Source organism: Marmota flaviventris, chromosome 3 (assembly GCF_047511675.1).
Source record: "Marmota flaviventris isolate mMarFla1 chromosome 3, mMarFla1.hap1, whole genome shotgun sequence".
Classification (NCBI taxonomy): domain Eukaryota; kingdom Metazoa; phylum Chordata; class Mammalia; order Rodentia; family Sciuridae; genus Marmota; species Marmota flaviventris.
The window spans coordinates 81,646,424-81,669,116 of NC_092500.1; the positions used below are offsets into that span (position 1 = coordinate 81,646,424).

At 39.1% G+C, this 22,693-nt stretch overlaps 2 protein-coding genes across 2 annotated transcripts in view; both read left to right on the top strand.

Moving 5' to 3' along the window:
• Tmtc1 (transmembrane O-mannosyltransferase targeting cadherins 1) overlaps window positions 1-13,193 on the top strand; it is a 267,820-nt gene extending 254,627 nt beyond the window's left edge. The window contains exon 20 of the mRNA XM_071610020.1: window positions 7,214-13,193. Within this exon, the coding sequence (XP_071466121.1) occupies window positions 7,214-7,354 (141 nt within the window). The 3' untranslated portion in view covers window positions 7,355-13,193. The remainder of the gene's footprint in view (window positions 1-7,213) is intronic.
• A 3,012-nt stretch (window positions 13,194-16,205) lies between these two features.
• Window positions 16,206-22,693, top strand: part of Ovch1 (ovochymase 1) — a 58,887-nt gene continuing 52,399 nt past the window's right edge. Inside the window, 5 exon segments of the mRNA XM_071609290.1 lie at window positions 16,206-16,269; window positions 16,913-17,028; window positions 17,326-17,423; window positions 18,156-18,328; window positions 22,059-22,154. Of these exon segments, the coding sequence (XP_071465391.1) occupies window positions 16,206-16,269; window positions 16,913-17,028; window positions 17,326-17,423; window positions 18,156-18,328; window positions 22,059-22,154 (547 nt within the window).

The following is a 22,693-nucleotide window of genomic DNA, read 5'->3' on the forward strand; positions in this document are numbered from 1 at the left end:
TCGATTTCATTAATTTCAGCTCTGATTTTAATTATTTCTTGCCTTCTACTTCTTTTGCTGTTGTTTTGCTCTTCTTTTTCTAGGATTTTGAGATGAAGTATGAGATCATTTATTTGTTGGTTTTTTCTTTTTTTTAAGGAATGAACTCCAAGCAATGAATTTTCCTCTTAGAACTGCTTTCAATGTGTCCCATAGATTCCGATATGTTGTGTCAGTGTTTTCATTAATCTCTAAGAATTTTTAATTTCCTTCTTGATGTCTTCAATAACCCATTGATCATTCAGTAACCTATTGTTCATTCTCCAAGTGATGTATTCTTTTTCCTTCCTTCTTTTATCGTTGATTTTCAGTTCCATTCCGTTATGATCAGATAGGATGCATGGTATTATCTCTACTCCTTTGTATTGTCTAAGAGTTTCCCTGTGACATAATATATGATCTATTTTTGAGAAGGATCCATGTGCTGCTGAGAAAAAAGTGTAACTGCTTGATGTTGGGTGTTATATTCTATATATGTCAATTAAGTCTAGGTTATTAATTGTGTTATTGAGTTCTATAGTTTCCTTATTCAACTTTTGTTTGGAAGATCTGTCCAGTGGCGAGAAAGGTGTGTTGAAGTCTCCCATGATTATTGTATGGTGGTCTATTAGACTCTTGAACTTGAGAAGAGTTTGTTTGATGAACATAGCTGCACCATTGTTTGGGGCATATATATTTATGATTGTTATGTCTTGTTGGTGTATGGTTCCCTTAAGCAGTATGTAGTGTCCCTCTTTATCCCTTTTGATTAACTTTGGCTTGAAATCTATTTTATTTGATATGAGTATGGACACTCCTGCTTGTTTCCGAAGTCCATATGAGTGATATGATTTTTCCCAACCTTTCACCTTCAGCCTATGTATGTCTTTTCCTATCAAATGCGTCTCCTGTAGGCAGCATATTGTTGGGTCTTGTTTTGTGATCCATTCTACTAGCCTGTGTCTCTTGATTGGTGAGTTTAAGCCATTAACATTTAGGGTTATTATTGAGATATGGGTTGTTCTTCCAGCCATATTTGTTTATTTATGTTACTAAACATGGTTTGTTTTCCTCTTTGATTATTTTTCCCCCCTTTACTGTCCTACCTCCCACTGTTGGTTTTCATTGTTATTTTCCATTTCCTCTTCCTGTAATGTTTTGCCAAGGATGTTTAGAAGAGATGGTTTTCTAGCTGCAAATTCTTTTAACTTTTGTTTATCGTGGATGGTTTTAATTTCATCTTCCATCTTGAAGCTTAATTTCGCTGGAAACACAATTCTTGGTTGGAACCCATTTTATTTCAGTGTTTGAAATATGTTATTCCAGGATCTTCTAGCTTTCAGAGTCTGTGTTGAAAGATCAGCTGTTATCCTGATTGGCTTACCCCTAAATGTGATCTGCTTCCTTTCTCTTGTAGCTTTTAAAATTCTCTCCTTATTCTGTATGTTGGGCATCTTCATTATAATGTGTCTAGGTGTTGGTCTCTTATGATTTTGCACATTCGGCGTCCTGTAGGCTTCTAGGATTTGGGATTCTGTCTCATTCTTCAAGTCTGGGAAGTTTTCTCGTATTATTTCATTGAATAGATTGCTTATTCCTTTGGTTTGAAACTCTGTCCCTTCCTGTATCCCAATGACTCTTAAATTTGGTCTCTTGATGTTATCCCATATTTCTTGGATGTTCTGCTCATGGTTTCTCAACATTCTTGCTGAGCTGTCTATGTTCTTTTCAAGTTGAAATACTTTATCTTCATTGTCTGATGTTCTATCTTCTAAGTGTTCTACTCTGCTGGTAGTATTCTCAATTGAGTTTTTAAGTTGGTTTATTGCTTCCTGCATTTCTAGGATTTCTGTTTGTTTGTTTTTTATAACCTCTATCTCCCTGTATAGTTGATCTTTTGCTTCTTGGATTTGTTTATGTAATTCATTGTTGAAGTGATCTTTCATTGTCTGATTTTGCTGTCTGATGTCTTCCTTGAGACTCCAGATCATCTGAAGCATGTATATCCTGAATTCTTTATCTGACATTCCATCTGCTGCAGCTATTACGTCTTTTAACGTTGAGTTGACCTGCATTGCTTGTGGTCCTTTCTTTCCTTGTCTCTTCATACTGTTAGCGTTCCTTTCTACTTGGTGAAACTGTTGTGCTATTGAATTTTCCCCCTATATATTTATATTGGTCTTGTATAGTTGCAAAGTCTCCCTCGCAGGCGCGGGCGGCGGCTCTACCCCTCCTCCAATTGGGGCAATGTGCCTACCACGCCGGCAGGCCACTGGGCCTGCTCTGCCGGCCGGTAGCAGGTCCGCCTACCTTGCAGGCGCGGGCGGCGGCTCTGTCCCTCTGCGGGCCGCTAGGCTTGTTCTGTTGGTGGTCGCAGTTCTGCCTACTTTGCAGGCGCAGGCAGCGGCACTGCCCCTCTGCAGGCCTCTGGGGCTGTTCTGCCAGTGGGTCGCAGGTCCGCCTACCTTGTAGGTGCGGGGGGCGGGGCGGCTCTACCCTTCCTCAGGCCACTGGGCCTGTTCTGTCTGTCGGTTGCAGGACTGGCCTGTTCTGATGGTGGTCACAGTTCTGTCTACCTTGCAGGCGCCGGGGGAGGGGGCGGCTCTGCCTCTCAGCAGGCCGCCGCTCCTCTTCTGCTGCTGGGTTGCAGGCCCGCCTACCTTGCAGGAGTGATTGGAAGCTCTGCCCCTCCGCGGGCCACTGGGCCTTTTCTATCAGTGGTCACAGTTCCGCCTACCTGGCAGGCGCGGGGGGTGGGGGGCGGCTCTGCCCGTCAGCAGGCCGCTGGGCCTGTTCTGTGGGTGGTCACAGTTCCGTCTACCTTGCCAGCGCAGGAGGAGGGGGGCGACACTGCCTCTCAGCAGGCTGCTGCTCCTCTTCTGCCGGTGGGTCGCAGGCCCGCCTACCTTGCAGGAGTGATTGGAAGCTCTGTCCCGCCGCGGGCCACTGGGCCTTTTCTGTCAGTGGTCACAGTTCCGCCTACCTGGCAGGCGCGGGGGGTGGGGGGCGGCTCTGCCCCTCAGCAGGCCGCTGGGCCTGCTCTGTGGGTGGTCACAGTTCTGTCTACCTTGCCGGAGCAGGGGGAGGGGGCGGCTCTGCCTCTCAGCAGGCGGCTGCTCCTCTTCTGCCTGTGGGTCGCAGGCCCGCCTACCTTGCAGGAGTGATTGGAAGCTCTGTCCCGCCGCAGGCCACTGGGCCTTTTCTGTCGGTGGTCACAGTTCCGCCTACCTGGCAGGCGCGGGGGGTGGGGGGCGGCTCTGCCCCTCAGCAGATCGCTGGGCCTGCTCTGTGGGTGGTCACAGTTCTGTCTACCTTGCTGGCGCAGGGGGAGGGGGCGGCTCTGCCTCTCAGCATGCCGCTGCTCCTCTTCTGCCGGTGGGTCGCAGGCCCGCCTACCTTGCAGGAGTGATTGGAAGCTCTGTCCCGCCGCGGGCCACTGGGCCTTTTCTGTTTGTGGTCACAGTTCCGCCTACCTGGCAGGCCTTGTTTCACTTCTCTAAAGGAAAGCTAACTTTGGGTAAATTTGCCAAGGATTTAAATAACCTTTAGGGGGACTATTGTTTATAACTAATGAAATCAAAGATTCACTGCCACCATTCATTCATTCATTCATTCATTCATTCATCTTACAAGCATCTGTGGAGAGCATCCTATGTGCCAGGTACCCTTATGAATTGGGAACACATCAATGAACAAACAAGTCAAAAGCTCCTGACTACATAGGTGAGGAGGACAGTTAGCCTGCGACTGACAGCCTTGACTTAAGAGATGGTGAATCTAAACATGACCTTTATCCTAGTCAAGGAACTCAAGTTCTGATCTTAATAATATTCGAGAGTGTCTAGCAATATCCAGTTGGGAAATAGAATGAGCTTACTTGAAAGTAGTAAAATCATAAGTTTAAATATTTTAAATTGTATAATAAGTAGTTTTATTTCAAAACAATGTGCTAGTATTTGTTCAGATGGAATATGGTGGCAGTTAAAGCTATGGGTTCAATTGTTAATTGGAACAAGTATGACAGATATACTTAAGAGTATCCAAGAAGTCTAGAAATGCAGATAAAACAGTGTATTATTGTCCAGTTGAGCCCAGTGCTTTAAATTTAGAGACACTTCCCCTGTAAATAATTCAACATACTCAATAGATCCTTTGCAAAATATATAATGAATACACACACACACACATACACATGTATATAAAATGAATATATATACATATATATAATGAATCTACATATATATTGGGGAAGGATCTATTGAGTATGTTGTTTTAAAATGTAACCAACAGTGATTAAAAATTAGCCTCTGTTTTGTTGTTACTGCAGACATCTTGTGTGAAGTTGAGCCATCACATTTATAGTTTTAAAATGGTCCACAAGTGAGTTCATATATACAATCTAACATCTATATAGAGAGCAGTCGTATAGCTTGGATGTGGTCATATAGATGTGCTTAGCCTTCACGATTATCATGAAGCCTAGAAGAACAGTCCTGAACATTCTGCATCTTTTGCATTGCTGAATGGTGTGTGCAATGGGCAGTGTCATCCCATTCCTGGGCCTAACTCCTTCTCTGTGCCTGGGGGGAACTTGGGCAGGCCTAAGGCCAGTGAGAAGGTGGAGAGTTTGAATAAGGCTTTCTGAGGTGACTCAAGAGAAGGGGATAAGGCCGTGAGTTTCATGGTTGTCTCCTGCTCATACTACTTAGTAATAAAAGACACAATTTAAATATTACTTACGGTAAACACTTGGGACAGAATTGTCTCTGATTTTTTTGAGAGTGGTAGAATTTTTGCATATACATAATGAGATATATTGGGAATGGGACCCAATACAAAATTTCTTTGTGTTTCGTGTAAGTCTTTTATACACATTTCCTGAAGGTAGTTTTATACGAGATTTACAATGTGCCTACAGTTTGACAGGTGACCTATCACATGAAGTTAGGTGTGGAATTCTCTACTTGAGATATCAGGTTAATGCTCAAAAAGATTCAGAGCTTGGAGCACTTTGCATTTTCTCATTAGGGATGCTTAACCTATAATACTTTCTATGAAGTTTTATATAAGATGAAATACGTAGACCAAAAAAAAAAAAACTGTACTACATTTTCTTATAAACAAAGAGGTCCCTGGGCCAGATCATATTACTAAGTACTATATTCAGTTCTGCCACAGATCAGTAATCTGCAGTTTCTAGAATGGCATGTTGTCCAGTAGATCTTTCTGTGATGATTGACATGTTCTGTATCTGCATTGGCCAAGGAAGTAGTGACCAGCCACATGGGGCTATTGAGCAGGTGAAATGTGGCTGATGCAACTGAGGAATTGAATTCTTAATTTATTGTCATTAAATCCAAATAACCGCAGGTAATTAGTGGCTATCATATTAGCACTTTTCTAGAAATTGGACATTTCGAACTCCCTACCTAGCATGGAATTGGAAATACTGAATTAAGGATATAATTTTTTTAAAAAATATATGGTTTCCAGTTTAATCAAGAATACAGCAATTTGAGAGAGAGAAAATGAACTAGGTTTCTTTCGAAAGGACAGAGAAACCTGCTGATCAGAGAAGATGCCAAGGCACTGGTATAAGACCTAAGTTCAGTGCAACTTCCTGAAAGAACAATTTCAAGCTCAACTGCAATAAAAACATATTTGGAGAACACTTTAATAGCCACAAATGTGTGGTTGTCAGCACATGTGTGCCAAGCTTGATAAAAATCAAAGCCTTACAAGATAGATTCTTGAGTTGAAAAAATAATAATTGAATGTAGCAAATCTAAGATTCCACTTGTCAGCAATCTGTTTAGCCTCTTTTCAGAGTGAGTGTTAATAATCAGAAACACTTTCATTTATTGCACATACCAGAGCTTGGATTCCATGTACAATTTCTTGTTCTGTCATTTCCACTACCTTTCATGAATATACAAGTGAATACTATGAGAAACAGGCAAGATTTAATAACAGTATTGATGGTATCACATTGAGAGTTCACTACATCAGGCAGTTGCTAAACTTTTGACACACAGCAACTTATTTGGAAGATGATTAGCTTTCAATAAGTATTAGTTGCTAGTTGCTACCTACTACTTTTATTCCAAGAGATACAATTTTAAATTGTGATGGAAATTTAGATTGCTGAGCTTAGCTGTTCATCCACATGGACGTTGTAACTGAGAATAAGGTATAGCATGTAAAAACACCAGTATTAATGTATTTTTAGAGTGGGGAGAACTCTAATATTCCTAGCTCTGGGATTTTGCAGGACACAGATCTGAAAGGGTGGAGCAAACAAGGGAGGCAATACATGAATAATAGAAAAGGGCTGGAGAAAAGGCTAATGGCTGTGATTAATTTGCCAGAGACCATCTGGGACCAGGCATATATGGTTGCCAACTGGGGAGTCACTAAACAAAACAGATGCATGCCAACGAAGGGTGGGGACAGGTTTATTCAGCAGGTCAGAGAAACATACCTTCCCTCCTACACTGAATATATAATGGTTAAGTATCACCATCACCTAGGGTACTAGATAAATTTAACCCCATATTTTCATCAAGTATTTTCATGATGTAAAGCCTATGTTAGGCAAAAGTCACTTTTTATGTTTCAATTTGAAAATTAGAATGACTTCTACCACTAAGAAGATACAGTCATTAAGTAAACCATTTAATCATTATTCTTGCAGTTTCCAAAACACCCCACCCTCTTCCTCTCTCTCTCTTTTTCCTAACCATGGCTCCATTTTATTTTATAAAGGAACAGGGCACCTAGTTGGTTCCATAGATATATTCCATGCTTGCATAATTATACTGAAGTGACTTCTACTGCCATGTATAACTAAAAAGAACCAGTTTAAAAAAAAAAAAAGGAACAGGGCTAACTCCTTGGGATCACTATGAAATGATAGCCTCATGCCCTACACTAATAGAACTGAAAATCAGTTTTTTTCTTCCATTTAACCTTATGATATAATGCTTATCCTTCACATTCTCCAGCTGGTCTGGTACTCAAAACAAATGGATTCTCCAAAAGCACCAATAGATAACAATAAAATGGCACATGCTGACAAGATTTCCTTATGAAAAGGAAATGTTAAACTGGGCAGACAGTTTTTCTGTCTCCCCATGCTCTGGAAAAGTGTTCTGATGGAACCGAGGATAATTGTTCTCTTTCTTTTTCCCCACAGGGAAACTATGTGTCTGCAAGAGCGTATTATGAGAGAGCTTTACAGCTGGTTCCAGACAGCAAACTGCTGAAGGAAAATCTAGCCAAATTGGATCGCCTAGAAAAACGATTACAGGAAGTTCGAGAAAAGGATCAAACGTAGCACTGTTAAACCCATCTCATGGGACAATGCTGGTGCCCCTGGAAGAGGACAAGTGATGGGGACCTTGCTTTCACATCCGCGGGGGCACAACCAGTCATGCATTCCTCTCAAGACTCTGAGTTTGGGGTGGCAGACCTTGGGGTGTCTGCTAGTAGCCCTGTGCTGAAGGACTTGCGTTTCCATGAGGAAAAAGACAAAATCAGCAAGCCAGGCAGGATGATCTGAGAGGAAAGGAAAACAGCAGCTACACATTTTACAGATTTTTGTTTGGTTTAACTCCCGATTTCCCTTGATACATTTCTGTGCTTTTGCAACCTGGAGATCTAATTCACTTTCATAGTTTAGACATTCATGTCCCCAGAAATACAGAGGCTCGAAATGCTTTAAAGGCCGAGCATCCATTCTTCATGGGATGAGCTATTTCAAAGAGGATAAATCCTCTGGTGTAAGCCATTTGGGAAAGTCTACCAAGTGGAAGCTCAGTTAATTCTCCAGACCCTGAAATGAGTATGTAATAGCTTTTGTAGAACCTTCTAGAATATATGGGGAAAAGGGCTATTGTTAAGTGAGCTTTATCTAATATCCCCCTAAGGATATTACCAGAGATATTTTGAGGAGTAAATTCAATTCCACTCTGAGGCAAGTTTTTCCATTGCCTAATATATCAAAAGGGAAGCTTCTAGAGTTGTATATGGGTATCTTTATCCCTACAGGAAAATCAAGGAAAATGATGCCCCTAATTCTTTATGGAAATGTTTAAAATTATTTTAATTTTATTACTAGAGTAGTAGTTCTTTCTACTCCAAGATTTCGAAAGTGCATTTAAAATCTCAAACGTCCCCACCTTCAAATATATTGTTATTTTGGTGGAGAAAAAAATAGTATATTCTACATAGAAAATATTAAAGATATTAACTGAGAGAAATGTCCTACTTTATTATTGTAATGTTCAGACATCTTAAGATTTATTATTTTTTTGGAAAGTATATTTAACCATTGAAAAATATTTGCAATATATATCAGAAATCTTCATAGACTCTAACTAGATGGAAAAATAACTATTTATTTGTCTTCCTAGTCTTCATTGAGAATTCTGTGCTTAAAACATGAATGACTGAAACCCAAACTTTGTCTTATACTTGTAATTTTGAAGATTTCATGGAGAATACTCGAAAAATCTAGGGGAAAAGTCTAAACTTAAAATTTAAAAAATATATATTTATATTTAAAAGGAAGGCAAAGGTGAACTTACAATTTGACATTTATTTCTAGTGTTATTTATTTCTTAACTTATAAAATATTTAATATATATGCATATATACTTTTTTCTCTGTACATAAGTTTTAATAGCATCTTTCAAAACTGACCATACAAAAATATGCATCTGAATTACAAAATAGTTAAACAATTTCCCTCAAAAAAAATTGTATTGATTATCCACCTACTCAAGTTAACAGAATTGGGGCTCAGCCTTCAATGTTTGGGTGGTAATATATTTTGGAAATGAAGAAATTGGAACACCTGGTTCTAACTTGATCATCATCATTAAAAACAAAAACACTCCAGGCAGTACTGGTCATGTGCTGAGCCAGGTACCACACAGACATCGCAGCCTGGAGGTGCATATATTTCACCTTCTCAGGCCAGTAAAAAAGCCTTCTACTTACCACCCAAGATCAGGAAGTACTGCCCCCATATGTTATTCTTTTGTCAAGGTAAGTCTAAATAAGTGGAAGTAAACTTCTTTGGGGATGAAGGGGAGGATGTTATAAATGCAAATGATGACAGATTTTAAATTAGCATGTATCTTTTTGTGCATATCAGTAATCTGATAATGTATAAATTACCATTATAACCTTCTGTTTCTAATGGTCTTTTAGTGTTACACGGCATAAATTTATCTTTAAAAATATCTTTAAAAGGTTTTTCTCCCCCCTACCCCAATATAATATTTCTGTAGTCCTTAGGCCAAAAAGCATATGACTAAATTTATTGCAACATAACTTCTCATCCCCAAATTGAAAACAGGAAGTCTCTAGTATCTAGGACTTTACCACAACTTTTCAGGATAGTGTGTAACCAAAACTAATGCTTAGAAAGATAATGGAAAAGATTGTACCCCAAATTTTGAAGTAATTGTGCCTTATTTAAAGGCCCACTAAAGGTATGAGTACACATTTGTTGGGGTAATTTAAAGGCAATTAAAGTCTGAAAATTTCTGAGGGAAAAGGGTCACATGGCCTTCAGGAGATTTTTCTCTGCTGCTTTTCATGTTCTCTGTCCCCCAGTCCCTCTTTCTCTTATTCTCTGATTCATCTGTCTGCACACACCTGCCTCTCCTTGGACATTAAAACCTGTTCAAAGGGGTAGGGAGGGAAAGTAAGCATTGTTTATTCAGTCATATATTTTTATCCTTCACTGAAATGTAGCCAGTGAAATAGTTTTCTCAGTTGAAATGGTGCCTATAAGAAATTAAATCACATTATTTTTCAAAGATGTTAAGTGTATCTTGCAACATTTCATTTGGTCCCTATAACGTGAAATATTAAGTGGAATTCATCCTTATCAGAATAACAGTGGAGAGCCCTGGCTAGTCAAGGAGATGGCTCTGGTTTGCCCTTAATGAAGGCATGCTTGGCCTGTGAATTGAGAGCCCTTTCTGAAGTGGGGGAGCAGAGCTGGCTTAGTGAGTGTGCCATCCGTGTTGTCTCAAGGGTCCGACACTAAGAAGCATCCTCTCTTGGTTGAATTCTCTGCTTAAAGTTCTTAATTACTTTTAAACAGTAGACCCCTTGATTTCATTTTGCACTAGGTCCCAGAATTAGGCAGCAAGTCCTGGGCAGGAAGGAAGGACAAGACAGGAGTTGCTTTGGCCTGGCTGGACACTTGATCTAATATTCAGTTTCCTTTGTGACTTTGTTACTCTGAGCACTATTTGTTATTCTTTTCTCGGCTACATTAAGAATTCTCCATGCACATTCCCTCCTCTAGGCTGAGTCTTTCTGACCTGTTCTTCAGTTCTCCCTAGAACCAGTTCTTCTCATCTTCAAAATCCACACAAATGGCAATTCTTTAACATGCCCTTTGACAGAGACCAATGAGGTGAGAATGGCTTAAGTAGCTTATTTTAACCTTATGAATTATTCAAGATTTTGAAAATGATTCAAGCGTTTTTTTATTTATTAATAGCATTCATAAAAATATGATGTAGTCATGTAACATAGGTGCTTAAAACCAAAGATGCAGATACCTTGGAAGAAATCAAATTTTTAGGGAATCCTGAGATATGGTCTTTTGGGTTTATTTATTTTGAAGCCTATTACAAAATGAGGAGGATTAGCGCCATGTAAATTCCAACTCCCTATAATACTTCACAACCCTTAGAATAAGCTTGTGAAATTTACTATAGGTGGTATCTCATCTGATGCAAATTTTGCAGTATTTGTGCAGCTAATTGTCAGCCAGACCAAATGAGAAAATACAAACCATCCCACACAAGCTGACCCGCAGGAACTATAATTTGAGAGGGACTAAAAAGCAAGTGTGTGGTTTCTTAAGGTCTCCATTAGACGTTTCAGATGCCTCAGTTGCAGAGCTGCACTCCGCTCATTGTGAGATGTGTCCCCTCACACTCAGTGGCTCTCAGCACTGGTTTCCCTTAGGCAACAACTGAAAACCTTTCAAAATCTTTATTATATGGCTGAAGGGTGGTGATTCCAACAGCACTGAGGCTACAGACACTGCAGGCCTGACAACTTTAATGGGAGTTTATGATTTTTTTCAAACAGATATAATCTTTCGAATTTTTACTTTTTAACTACTAGACTAAAACAAAGCAAAGAATTCTAAAGAATAATTTATGGCACAATTGGTTGGTTAAGGACATCTCATTCCAAGATTAACAAACAAGTGTCAGGGTGGGATGGTTTTGCACTTGTGGAAACTGGACTGTAATTTGGCCTTATGCTTACAGAATTTGTGTTCTCAGATGGAGATGAGTTGCCTTGCCATTTGAAAGCACCAGATAAGATGCCCAGTATATAAAAGTGATATTATATAACTCATAGGTGGTATAGAGTGTCTTAGAGTTTGGGCCTACATGACTCTGTCTGGCCCATACATGAAAACCTTTGTTAATCAATTCTCAATGTATTTATTAGAATCGATTTTAAAAAAATACATAAAAACTTTTACTTTGACTTCATGGTGGATTCAACCTTAGAATAATTAAGTTTATAGGATGTTAGTAATGGCATTCAAAGCAAATACAGCTAGAAGTAGTTTGTTTTGTTTGTGGTGTATTTTATTTCCTGATCTCCAAATTATTTTTATTTGATTATATGATGGTATCTCCCAAATACAGAAAAACTTTTCTAAATGGCATCTTTTAGCATTTTATTTTCAGTACTGAGGCTGAGGATTGAACCCAGGACCATGTGCATGGAAGGCAAGTGTTTTACCACTAAGCCACATCCCCAGTCCTTTTTGTATTTTCGTTTTTGTTTGTTTGTTTAAATTTTGAAACAGGATCTTGCTAAGTTACCTAGGCTGGCCTCAAACTTACCTTAGCTTTCTGAGTAGCTGGGATTACAGGTGTGCACCACCCTGCCATCTAGTATTTTTGTTTTTATGAGCTCTTTTCTCTAAAGAGATAAAATAACTACAGTCAAAAGCATGGTTTAATACCAATCAAAGCAGCAAAACAGAATTGTTAAGATATTTATAGGAATCGAATGGTTCATATTAAAATGTTCCATTTTTATCACCAAGCATCCTTTCAACTAAAACTTCTGGGGGGAAAAAACTGGACATGCACCTCATAAAATCAGCACCCATACAATACATGCTCATTATCAGTTTGTAAGTTTAGACCACCAGTTGCCCCTGGTGATGTCTATATCCAGAAATCCAGGGTTTTCTTCACATTGTCAATGGTGCACATGGTGTATATTTGTATCATGTCTGGTATTTCCAATGTGTGGAATGTCCTTTGGGGATTTCTTATCTTGCTGATCTGTAGGAGGTTTGCACTAGTCCAAACTTCAAGACATCTGAATTCTAGTCATAGCTTTGCCACCAAGGAACCACCTCACCTAGGGCATGTTAGCCACTGTCCTAGTCAAATTATCACCCATGGAGGACTGGTCAGTCTCATGATTCCGGTAAGCTCTATGAGCCTCTGAATGGTACTCTTGAATTGATTTGAAAAGCACTATGCACCTGACTAGAAGACCAATGGATGTTGCTTTTTTTAAATGAATCTTAAGATAATGATGATCACTGCATCGCAACACAAAAAACCCAAAAAGTGACTAAATTTCCTAAGTGCTTTAACATGACAGAGGTAATTACTCTTCTTTTGCAGTCTGCACTTAAAAATTCTTATAGTGATTTTGCTTTTTACTTTCGGGGGGAAAGAGATAAAACTTTCTCCTAAGGAAGTGGAATATGTTTAGAAGACATGACTTGATTTGATAATATGGAAATCATTGGATTTGCGGTGACTCATATGGATCCCTCCTTTGGTCAGGAGGAAATGAATTACATCATGTTCTTTGCTCATATGCTTTTTAGTTCCTATTTTGATCATTTGTATATAAATGTACCTTTTAGTTGCTTTTGCTGTACCAGTTAGAAATATATCTCCCATAAAGTATTTCTCCTACTAAATCTGATATGTATACTTTGCCTAGGTTTTTCCAAAGTAAAATATATGTAAATGTCTATTTTGTATAAAATATGATGAAAATAATTATGTCTGGCTTCAATCTCTCAAGTATTCCGTGGTTAATTCCCATTGATATCCTTATCACCAGCACATATGTGTTTTAGAAATAAAAAAAATAAAGTCTTCATTCCATTGCTCATTCATTCATTCACTCGTTGTATTACATTGTCCTGTGTACCTCTTGTCTGCTCCTGTCCCCATATACCATACTGACTATTTTAGTACTGAGCCATTCCAGATCTCCTCCGCTCATCTTGCTTAGTAGAAAACTCACCTCTTTACAGAGTAAATGAAAGTTAGAAAGCTGATGTTTCCTCAATAACCTGCACTCCATCCACAAATTAACCTGCACCCTCTTGTATCTTTTCCTCTCCCTTGGCTCTGAATTTTGCTTCTTGTGGAATGCTACTCTTTTTACCTCTCTATCATCTTTCCTCCTTTTTCTGGTTCTTGTCAATTCTATCTTAATACATATACATGGGGCCGGGAGGATAGCCCCTGAGTTTAATCCCTAGCAAAAAAAAAAAAAAAAAAAAAAAAACTGCCAATCACTTTCAAAACTGTTTGAAAAAAAGTCCTTCAGTTTTTCCATCCATTTCATCTCCAGCTGCTGCTATATTTCTTTCCTTCACAAACTTTGAACAGTAACTCATTTTTGTTCTACCCTAGTGATATGCCCAAATTAAAGGTAGATTTCCCATAAGTCAAATCTATTCTGGGGTAATCTAATCCACTCCCTTCTTGAACTCTTTTGTTTACTAAAGTTATTTTTAAAAGACAACAATTCTTCCATTTAAATGCTTCAACATAGCCACAAGCAACTGATGCCCAAACCATCATCACTTTAGCAAATTTCAGTCTAATGACCTGGCCACTCTGTATGGATATATTTCTTACCAAGTGGCTCTTTTTCCACTTAAAGAAAAGGCACTATTTTGTAAGTCTATAAGGGATGAATCTACCATAAAAGGACCAGGTCTCACTCAAGACTACAGATTTTGAACTCTGGAAACAAAGGGAGCTATGCTGTAGCAAGATGAGACTGCCCAGCTGCATGGAGATTCCCAGGTGTGAAAGAAACCAAGGAACATCTAAAGCTGTGTGCAGAAGAGTGCAAGGGACAGGGTTTGTAAGCCTCATGGGAGGCTACCCACAGGACGATCAGCAACTTGAACACTGGGCCCAGCTGTTCTTGCACTACATACCTGCCCTTCTCCCCTACCCCTTTCCCTTTTTATGTACTAAAGACTTTTTGATGATTTTCACCTGACCTCTTGCTAGGAAAGAGGATTTTGAATTCATTTGGAGCTCTGAGCTTTCATTGGAAAATAGTGTGTACCTGGAGTGAGCATGATGACTTCAGGGAATGCAAAAGTGAGGGATGAGAGCCAGAAGGGCCATTGGTCAGGCAGCCAGCATACCTCAAAGTTTCATGGGCGGTACTCAGGCATGGAGGTTCAGTACTTTATTTCCACAGAAGAGTTTGATAGGTTACAGAGTCCTCTCCCTGTACTGGAACCCCTGGCTTCCATGCTTGAAACTCAGGAGTCATCCTTTCAAACTGTCTTCCAAGGGACCATTAGAAACAGATAATCACCCTCATCACTATACAAAATACATGTATGAAGATGTGAATTTGGTGTCAACATACCTTATATATAATCAGAGATACAATAAATTATGATATAATGGTGTATTTAGAATTGTAATGCAAAAATAAATATATAAATATTTTTTTTAAAAGAAACAGATAATCAAAATAAAATGGCACTACTCTCAAGAACAGTACAGTCCAATGAACCCTTCTATGATGATGGGAATGATATCTCATTGTTCTATAGGTAACCACCATCTACAGGTGGCTATTGAGCATTTGAAATGCAGCACTCAATCTTTAATCTGATTTAACTGTAATTAAATAGCCACAGATGGCTAAAGTCCACAATAATGGACAGTACAGCCCTGGAGCTTTTCAAAATTTGATATGGTACTTGGAAGATAAAAATCACAGAAATCCCTTTTTGGTTCATGGGACAAGGAAGTTTGAACTTTAAATTCAATTTTGGGAGCTAGTCACATTTTTTCAGGCCTTTCAACAAAAGTTGTTTTCTGCAGTTACAGGGGTCATTGCCCCCACTGGGTAACTGTCACCTGCTCATGTACCTGCATCTGCACTGTCACTATCTTGACAGTCTTCTGTTTTCCAGTCTGCTGCCTATCTCCCTCACCTTGTTTACCCACTATCTGAGGGAACTTTTATTTCTGTTTTATATGGAAGTGAGACAACTGAGTGTGGGGGTAGATGTCCAGGCTAGTTGATGCATAATGTCCACTTAGTCTTGCCCTAATTTTCTCATAAAATATAAGTCCAATACAAATTCTGGCTTTATCCTCCCAACTTCAGGCTTATCATCAAACAATATTTGTGAAAAAAATACTGACATGATAATTTCACCAATGAATTAATTTTAATTATCTTAAATGAAGGATCCTAAGCTTTGGCCCATTCTGTTGAAGCTAATAATGAATAATACTGCCAGTACAAAAGCAATAGCAACATAAACTTCATCTTTCCTATCCAGTGGAAAACTCTTGAAGGTCAATAATTTCACCAAGCTTCTTAGAAGGGATAGCACTAATTAAGAGTCAATAGTCTTCTCCTGTCTTTCATAAGTATGCCTCTCTGTGTCTCCTATGGTGACCAGGCTCATTTTTAAACACACTCACACACATACACACACACACACACACAGACACACACACCAGCTTGGCCTACATTCTCTGTTCTGGGACAGAATTCGTTAGAATGCTCCAGCTAATAATCACCTTCTTCCTCAGTCCAATTGGTAGTGACCTCTGCAAATATGTGAGAGGCCCTCCTGCCGTTGAGACACCTCATGCCTATCTCTAGGACCAGGGGGGTGTGGGAGATGCACAGAAACTGAGTGGCCAGAGAGTGGCAGCAGCTCAGGATGGAATGATCACGAAGAACACCTGCAAGGCCAGGGACCGTGGCAGGTGCAGCCCATTGGTGGGATGGTTGGGAATAAAGAGCAGCAGAGCACACATTCCTCCCTCTGTTTTCCCAGCCTGAGAGGAGAATGCATGAGATCCCCAGCAAGCATGGGGACGCTGGTCAGGGCTGGTTTGCTGCTGTTACTTGCCATTGGCCTCTGCCAAAGCCTGGGTGAGCAGGACCCCTGGACGCAGACACCAGGGCCAAGAATGCTGGGTGGGGACCACTTCACCACTCCTTTCTCTAGTATTTCCCAGTGTTGTGGTCATTCCTGGGAAGAAAGCGGGTAAGGGAAGGCCCAGATATTCCCAAAGGCAGGCCTGGGGCAGGTTTCCTCTTTGAAATGCTTTGGATTCTAGAGTTCTGCTAACCACATTTGTGCTACGGAGTCTCCTCCTCCAAGGAAACACAATCAGGTGGGAGTACCGGAAAGCCCTGTTTCTCTCTTCAGGAGTGGCCTATGTTGTTCCCCAGCAACTTTAATAAAACCTGCATCTATGATATGCTCATCCTCCCAGAGTGAGCACCAGCCATTCACCAAAAGCAAAGCAGGCTCTTTCCTGACCTGCCTCCTCCTGTAAAGGAGTTTGGGCTGAAAGGGCAAGCAGAGAAGTCCTGAGGCAAGACCTAGTGGAGCAGAGATGGCTGTGTCATATTCTCGGGAACATAACTGGGAAAGGGAATGCCTGCAGCTGAGTGCTATGGGAATGATAGCCAGGGCAGGAAAATCTGGCCATGCAATTTTGAGAAAGGGAACCCTTAAACAAGGCACTCTGGGTGAGTCCAGAATATGTGTCTATGTCCTTGTACACAGGACTCAAGTGTGGAATTTGTGCAGCTGGTTGGAAGAGTGAGGAGCCTACTGTGGAATCTAGGTTCTTCTCCAGAATTAGTTGGAAAAATTCAACAGTTGGTGGACAACCCTGGCAGGTCAGAATAACAAAGACATTGTTTTTTGTTGTTGTTGTTTTTTAAATGAGAAAATGGTAAAATATTTCTTTTGTTTCAAGTATCAAGACCCCAGGTGAGTGTGTTGTTTTTCTCCTGACACCTTTCTACTTCTCCACCAATAAGTTTACTTCGTGGGAATGTATATCCTACTACCCAATTTAGATTAGTATTTTAAGAATATCACATCAGATTAGAAGAATTAATTTCAAATGTTTCAAAAGGAGATGGCATCAATGGGGAGATATATATTATGTTCCTAACTTTCTCCTTGGGCAGGTCTCCCTAAAATTGGGTGAGCGCCACATCTGTGGAGGAAGTTTGATTGAAGATGATAGGGTTGTCACGGCAGCACACTGCCTGAGTAGTCTTGATGGGTAAGTTGTGATTTCTGATACTTGTCAAACCCTGATTCATGGCTACAGTACTGGGAAATGAGATGTTCATGTATCATGTAAGGTTGATACACCTCAGTCCCCTTCTTCGCTCTGCCACATTTCCACCCGACCTCTGATGGTCCCGATTCCTAGAAACTTGTCTCTGCTTCAAGATGTCCTGTGCTTTCTGCTCTGCTACACAGAGATACCCTCAAAGATCTCAAACATCTATGATTTAGATTTGTGGATTTAGTGGTTGGCTAAGGGTGGTGGTTAATTGTTAACATCAAATGTTAAATGGATGTTCCAAAGTTTCGATAACCTGGGTTTAAATCATTAGGAGTGAAAACTACTGCAGAAATAATAAATACTTGGTTAAAAGAAGATACAAATAGGAAAAGGGGCAGTGCTGGGAAGCCACTTTGATATCTCATTAAAAACAGTGCAGCATGTATAGACTGGCTTGTCTACAAATGAAGAAAAGTAGAAAACTTTTAAATAATCAGAATTGATGACAGTAAATGAAAGTGTTCACAAGAATGCAAACACTCCATGACTGAAAAACACGTTTAATAGATCCAAAAGTTAGGAATATATGACAGTAGTAACCAATAATAAAGGAATGCCTTCTTTCAAGACTCAGAAATGCTTAAAGTCTTAATAATCCCTTTTCATTTAATCATATGAAACCCAGGGGGAAATAATTATTGAAACATTTTTCTCTGGTTTTAGGAAACAACTGAAGAATCTAACTGTGACAGCTGGGGAATACAACCTACTTCAGAAAGAAAAGCAAGAGCAGAATATTCCAGTCTTAAAAATTGTTATTCACCCTGAATTCAACAGGCTTGGATATATGAGTTTTGATATTGCACTGCTATATCTAAAACACAAAGTCAAGTTTGGTAAGTATTTAAAGGTTTTTAACTATCAAAAATACAATGGGGAAAACTTAAGTACAAGTTCAATTTTTTTTATATATGTCTAGTAATAGAATAGTAATAGAAGTAAGCTTTGTTCTCTTTTAAAAGTTTTATTCAGTCTAGTGCCTATGAAAAAATTAACTACTGTACAATCTGAATCCCAGCCATAAGATATATATGCTCAGCTTCTCAGTAGCATTCTAAGTACTGCAGTATCTTTGAATAAGCTGTACTCGACATCAGTTCTAACCAAGGATTTTGGTACTTTTGGTACTAAATATGTAACACACTATTAGCACAAGTATTAAACCTTCTGAATAAAATACTAAAACCCTTGCTATTTTTAATGCAAGAAAAGGCAGTGTTGTGGCCAAAATGAATGAGCACAAATCTAGAGGAGTAGCCAGTCATTGAAGCAAGCTTCTGTTCTTAGGCATCTAATTGATCTTTAAGATCCTAGGGGTTTACCTGGCCATGAAAGTAGCTGCAAAGAACCTTGGACATTCTGAAAGGTGATGCTTTGGTGGATTGAGAGAAAAATGCCACAGAAAGTGGAATCTTACTTGTTTGAACCTTGGCCCTAAACATAGAGTTCTAGGAATCTACAATCATGAACCAACCCTTATTCAGCTTCAGGGTTGGAATTGACATTACCTGTGTAGCTCAGGCCCTCCAAGCCAAGATTTTAGTTTAAAATGGTTCCAGGTGAGTTATGGGGTTTTCTGGCAGAAGCAACAGTAAATTCTCTCTGAAAACATGAGCCTCAAATTCTAGCTTCAGTATAAAGTTTTAATGAATACGAACACACAAACATGAGAGAAATCAGCCAAAGATGAAGTTAGAAAAACTAACCACCAGAATCAGACCTTCAAAAATTACAGATGTCAAAATGAGGTGGAGCATTCAAAACAAGCATGTTTTAAAGAGGCAAAAGTATATCAAAATTATGAAGAACAAAAAACAATTAGGTGGAAGGATGGATTTGAAAGGAACCAATAAAGAAGTATAAAATAATATATTGAAATTAAAAACTCAATAGAAGTATTGTCTACCCAATGAAATTAGATATAGGGAACTACAAGTTCTGAAATGGTTATCCAAAATAAAGTTAGGCACAGAGAAGATGAACTGAAAGATACAGTAAATATCCAATTTGAGCTTTATAAAGAGCATGAATAAATCAGATGTGGTGGAACACACCTATAATGTAAGTGACTCAAGAGGCTGAGGCAGGAGATTAACAAGTTTGAGGCCAGCCTCAGAAATTTAGTGAGGACTTAAGCAACTTATGAAGATCCTGTATCAAAATAAAAATAAATTTTAAAAAGGGCAGAGGATGTACTCAGTGGAAAAACACCCCTGGGTTCAATCCCCAGTACGAAAAAAAAAATGTTTTAAAAAGGAGGCAAATCCTTATTCTGGGCACAGTGGTGTTCACTTGTAAATCCCAGTGGCTTGGGAGGCTGAGGAAGAAGGATTTCAAGATAAAGGCCAGTCTTGGCATCTTAGGCCCTAACAACTCCTGGGTTCAATCCCTGACACTGAATAATTATGGAGAAGAGAGGATATAATTTAATAGAAAGTGGCTGCGAGTTAATCATAACTTAGACATGTATCTTTAGGTTTTATAAAGCACAGTAAGTCCAACCATGATACTAAAAATAATTTTATATCTAGATTTGTCATGCTGAAAATGTAGGACACTAAAATAGAGTGAATCTCAAAAGAATCTAGAGGGGGAAATAAGGGATAAAAAGGGGAGACAATTAGGCTGCAGCTGACCTCTCAACAGGAGTGATGAAAGTCAGAAGATAGAGACCAAGGTCATCAAGCTGGTGTCATCAAGCTAGAATGATCTATCAAGGGAAATTATCACCCCACTTCTTATAGAAAACTATCAAGAGTCATCTAGGTTAAATATGCCAGTTCAAGTCCCTCAGACTCACTCTACCAGCTTCACCCCTGTCGTTGTCACCATAATCTCTACCTGAGAGCTTAGAAGATTCGCTCTAAATTCTTGTCTTTCTTGATAAGAGTTTTTATCAGTGCTGCTCATACTAGAAATATCTTCTTACCTTATATTCGAGGAATTGCTGGGTTTTCCTCCACCCCTTTATACCCTTTCATAGTCTTATGTGATGATTCCTCATCTCTTTGTCTTACATTGTTGCAGTCCCCAGGGTTCAGCTCTGGATTTCTTCTCAGTCTGTCCTCATTCTCTTGGTGATCTTTTCCAGGATCATAGCTTTAAACCCCTAGTTCCTGGATTCATGGAAATATATATATATATACAAACACACACACACATACATATATATATATAATGTATAATAATATATAATATATAATATAAAATGGAATATATAATGTATGCCAATGTAGAATAATTATAAATATAATCTAGGTTTTTTATATTGCATTATCCTTCTAGAATTGATGAGATGTATATAACCAACTGGTTAGGGTCATCTACCTAGACAGCTAATCCACATCTCAATATGTTTAAAGCAACCCTAATTATCCCCTCACATAGACTCTTCCCACAGGTACTTTCATCTTGGTTAGTGACAACTCCATCTTTTCGTTGTTTAAGCTAAAAATTTTGGACTTGTCTTTGATTCTTCTTTCATCCCTCATTTGTTTTTCTAATGCACCCCAAATCCTGTTGCTTCTGCCTTCTTCACTTCACTCAACTATCTTACCCAGGCTGTGTGATCATTTCTTGCCAGGGTTAATTTTTAAAATCTCTTAAAGTATCAGGTTTATTCCTTTGCTTCCCTAATATTTATTATTAACCCAGCAGCTGGAATAATTCTTTTAAACATGTAAATCAGATTATGTCACTCTGCTCAAAACACTTCAGTGGTTCCCCAATAATATCTCCTTCCCCCCACTGTACATCTAAGCCTAATTGTGTTCATCTTCTGTTAAAGTTCCTTTTGCTCAATATGCTCCAGCCATCCTGGCTTCTCCATTCTTCCCCAAATAGGTGTGCCAAGATCTCACAAAAGAGACTTTCTACACTGTCTTCAGCAAATGCTTTCTGCCCAGAGAACTGAATAATTCCTTCCCTCAACTTCAAGACTTTTCTCAAATGTCACCAGCGCCATGAGACTTGCCATGCCCACAATTCATAAAACTATAGCCCCCATGTCGTCCTCCCCAAATTTCTTCCTTCACCTACTGAGTTTCCCCAGACACTTAAAATAGTTTGTTTGTACCTCCCCCCACCCATTTCTCTCTCTCTCTCTCTCTCTCTCTCTCTCTCTCTCTCTCTCTCTCTCTCTCTCTCTCCCCTCTCTCTCTCTCCCTCTCTCTCTCCCTCTCCCTCCCTCCCTCCCTCCCTCCCTTGTATAAACTCCACAAGGGGTTGGGGAGAAGATTTTCCTATTCATTCATTGAAGTTTGGAAGAGTGCTTGCCACATGTTAGTGCTCAATAACTATTAAATGAAAATATCATTTCAGAATTGAGAGTATACACTTGAAATTTTAGTAGTTTGGGGGGACGGGGCTCATGATGGTTATGCAGAACAGTGAGTTAGATTTTTTTCCTTGATTTACTTTTTCTGCATTTTCTTCTCTTATAATTATGAAGTGACATTTAGGAAACAGTGACATTTATAAAAATATGAAATCAAGCACATGTTACTTTTCCAAATATAGTTGGTGTCATTTGTCTATTCACAAACCTCGTGATTTTTGTTGTTTCAGGAATTGCTGTTCAGCCAATCTGTCTTCCACACAGAGATGATCGATTTGAAGCAGGAATTCTTTGCATGGCCAGTGGATGGGGCAAGATTACAGAGAGTAAGAGGCATCAAAAAATGCATACTACTTTCTCCAGGTCTCTGTATACACAGGGAAAGCAGAAGTGATTTTTGTTGACCATGAATGATTCATCCTTTTGTTTTCTTGCCTAATTTCTGACCCAGTGAAGAGTTCTAGTAGTCTTCACCATAGACATCTCACACTTAGGAAAAAACCTATTCCTATCACTCCTGCTGCTGTCATTTTGCTTAGGTACATCAGATAAAGGAAGCTGGAGGTATGGAGAATATAAAGAAGAATATAGTAGGAATGGGGCTGTGGCTCAGTGGTTGAGCTTGCCTAGCATGTGTGAAGCACTGATTCGATCCTTAATACCACATTTAAAAAGAAAAAAGAAACAAAATTTTTAAAAAGGCATTCTGTCCATCTACAACTACCAAAAAAAATTTTTTAGAAGAATATGATAAAAGAGTAATCAGGAAATAGAATCAGTAAGTTTCCTTGATTTTATTTGTATTTTTATTTTTGTTTTTATAAATTTTAAAATTTTTTTAGTTGTCAATAGACCTTTGTTTTAT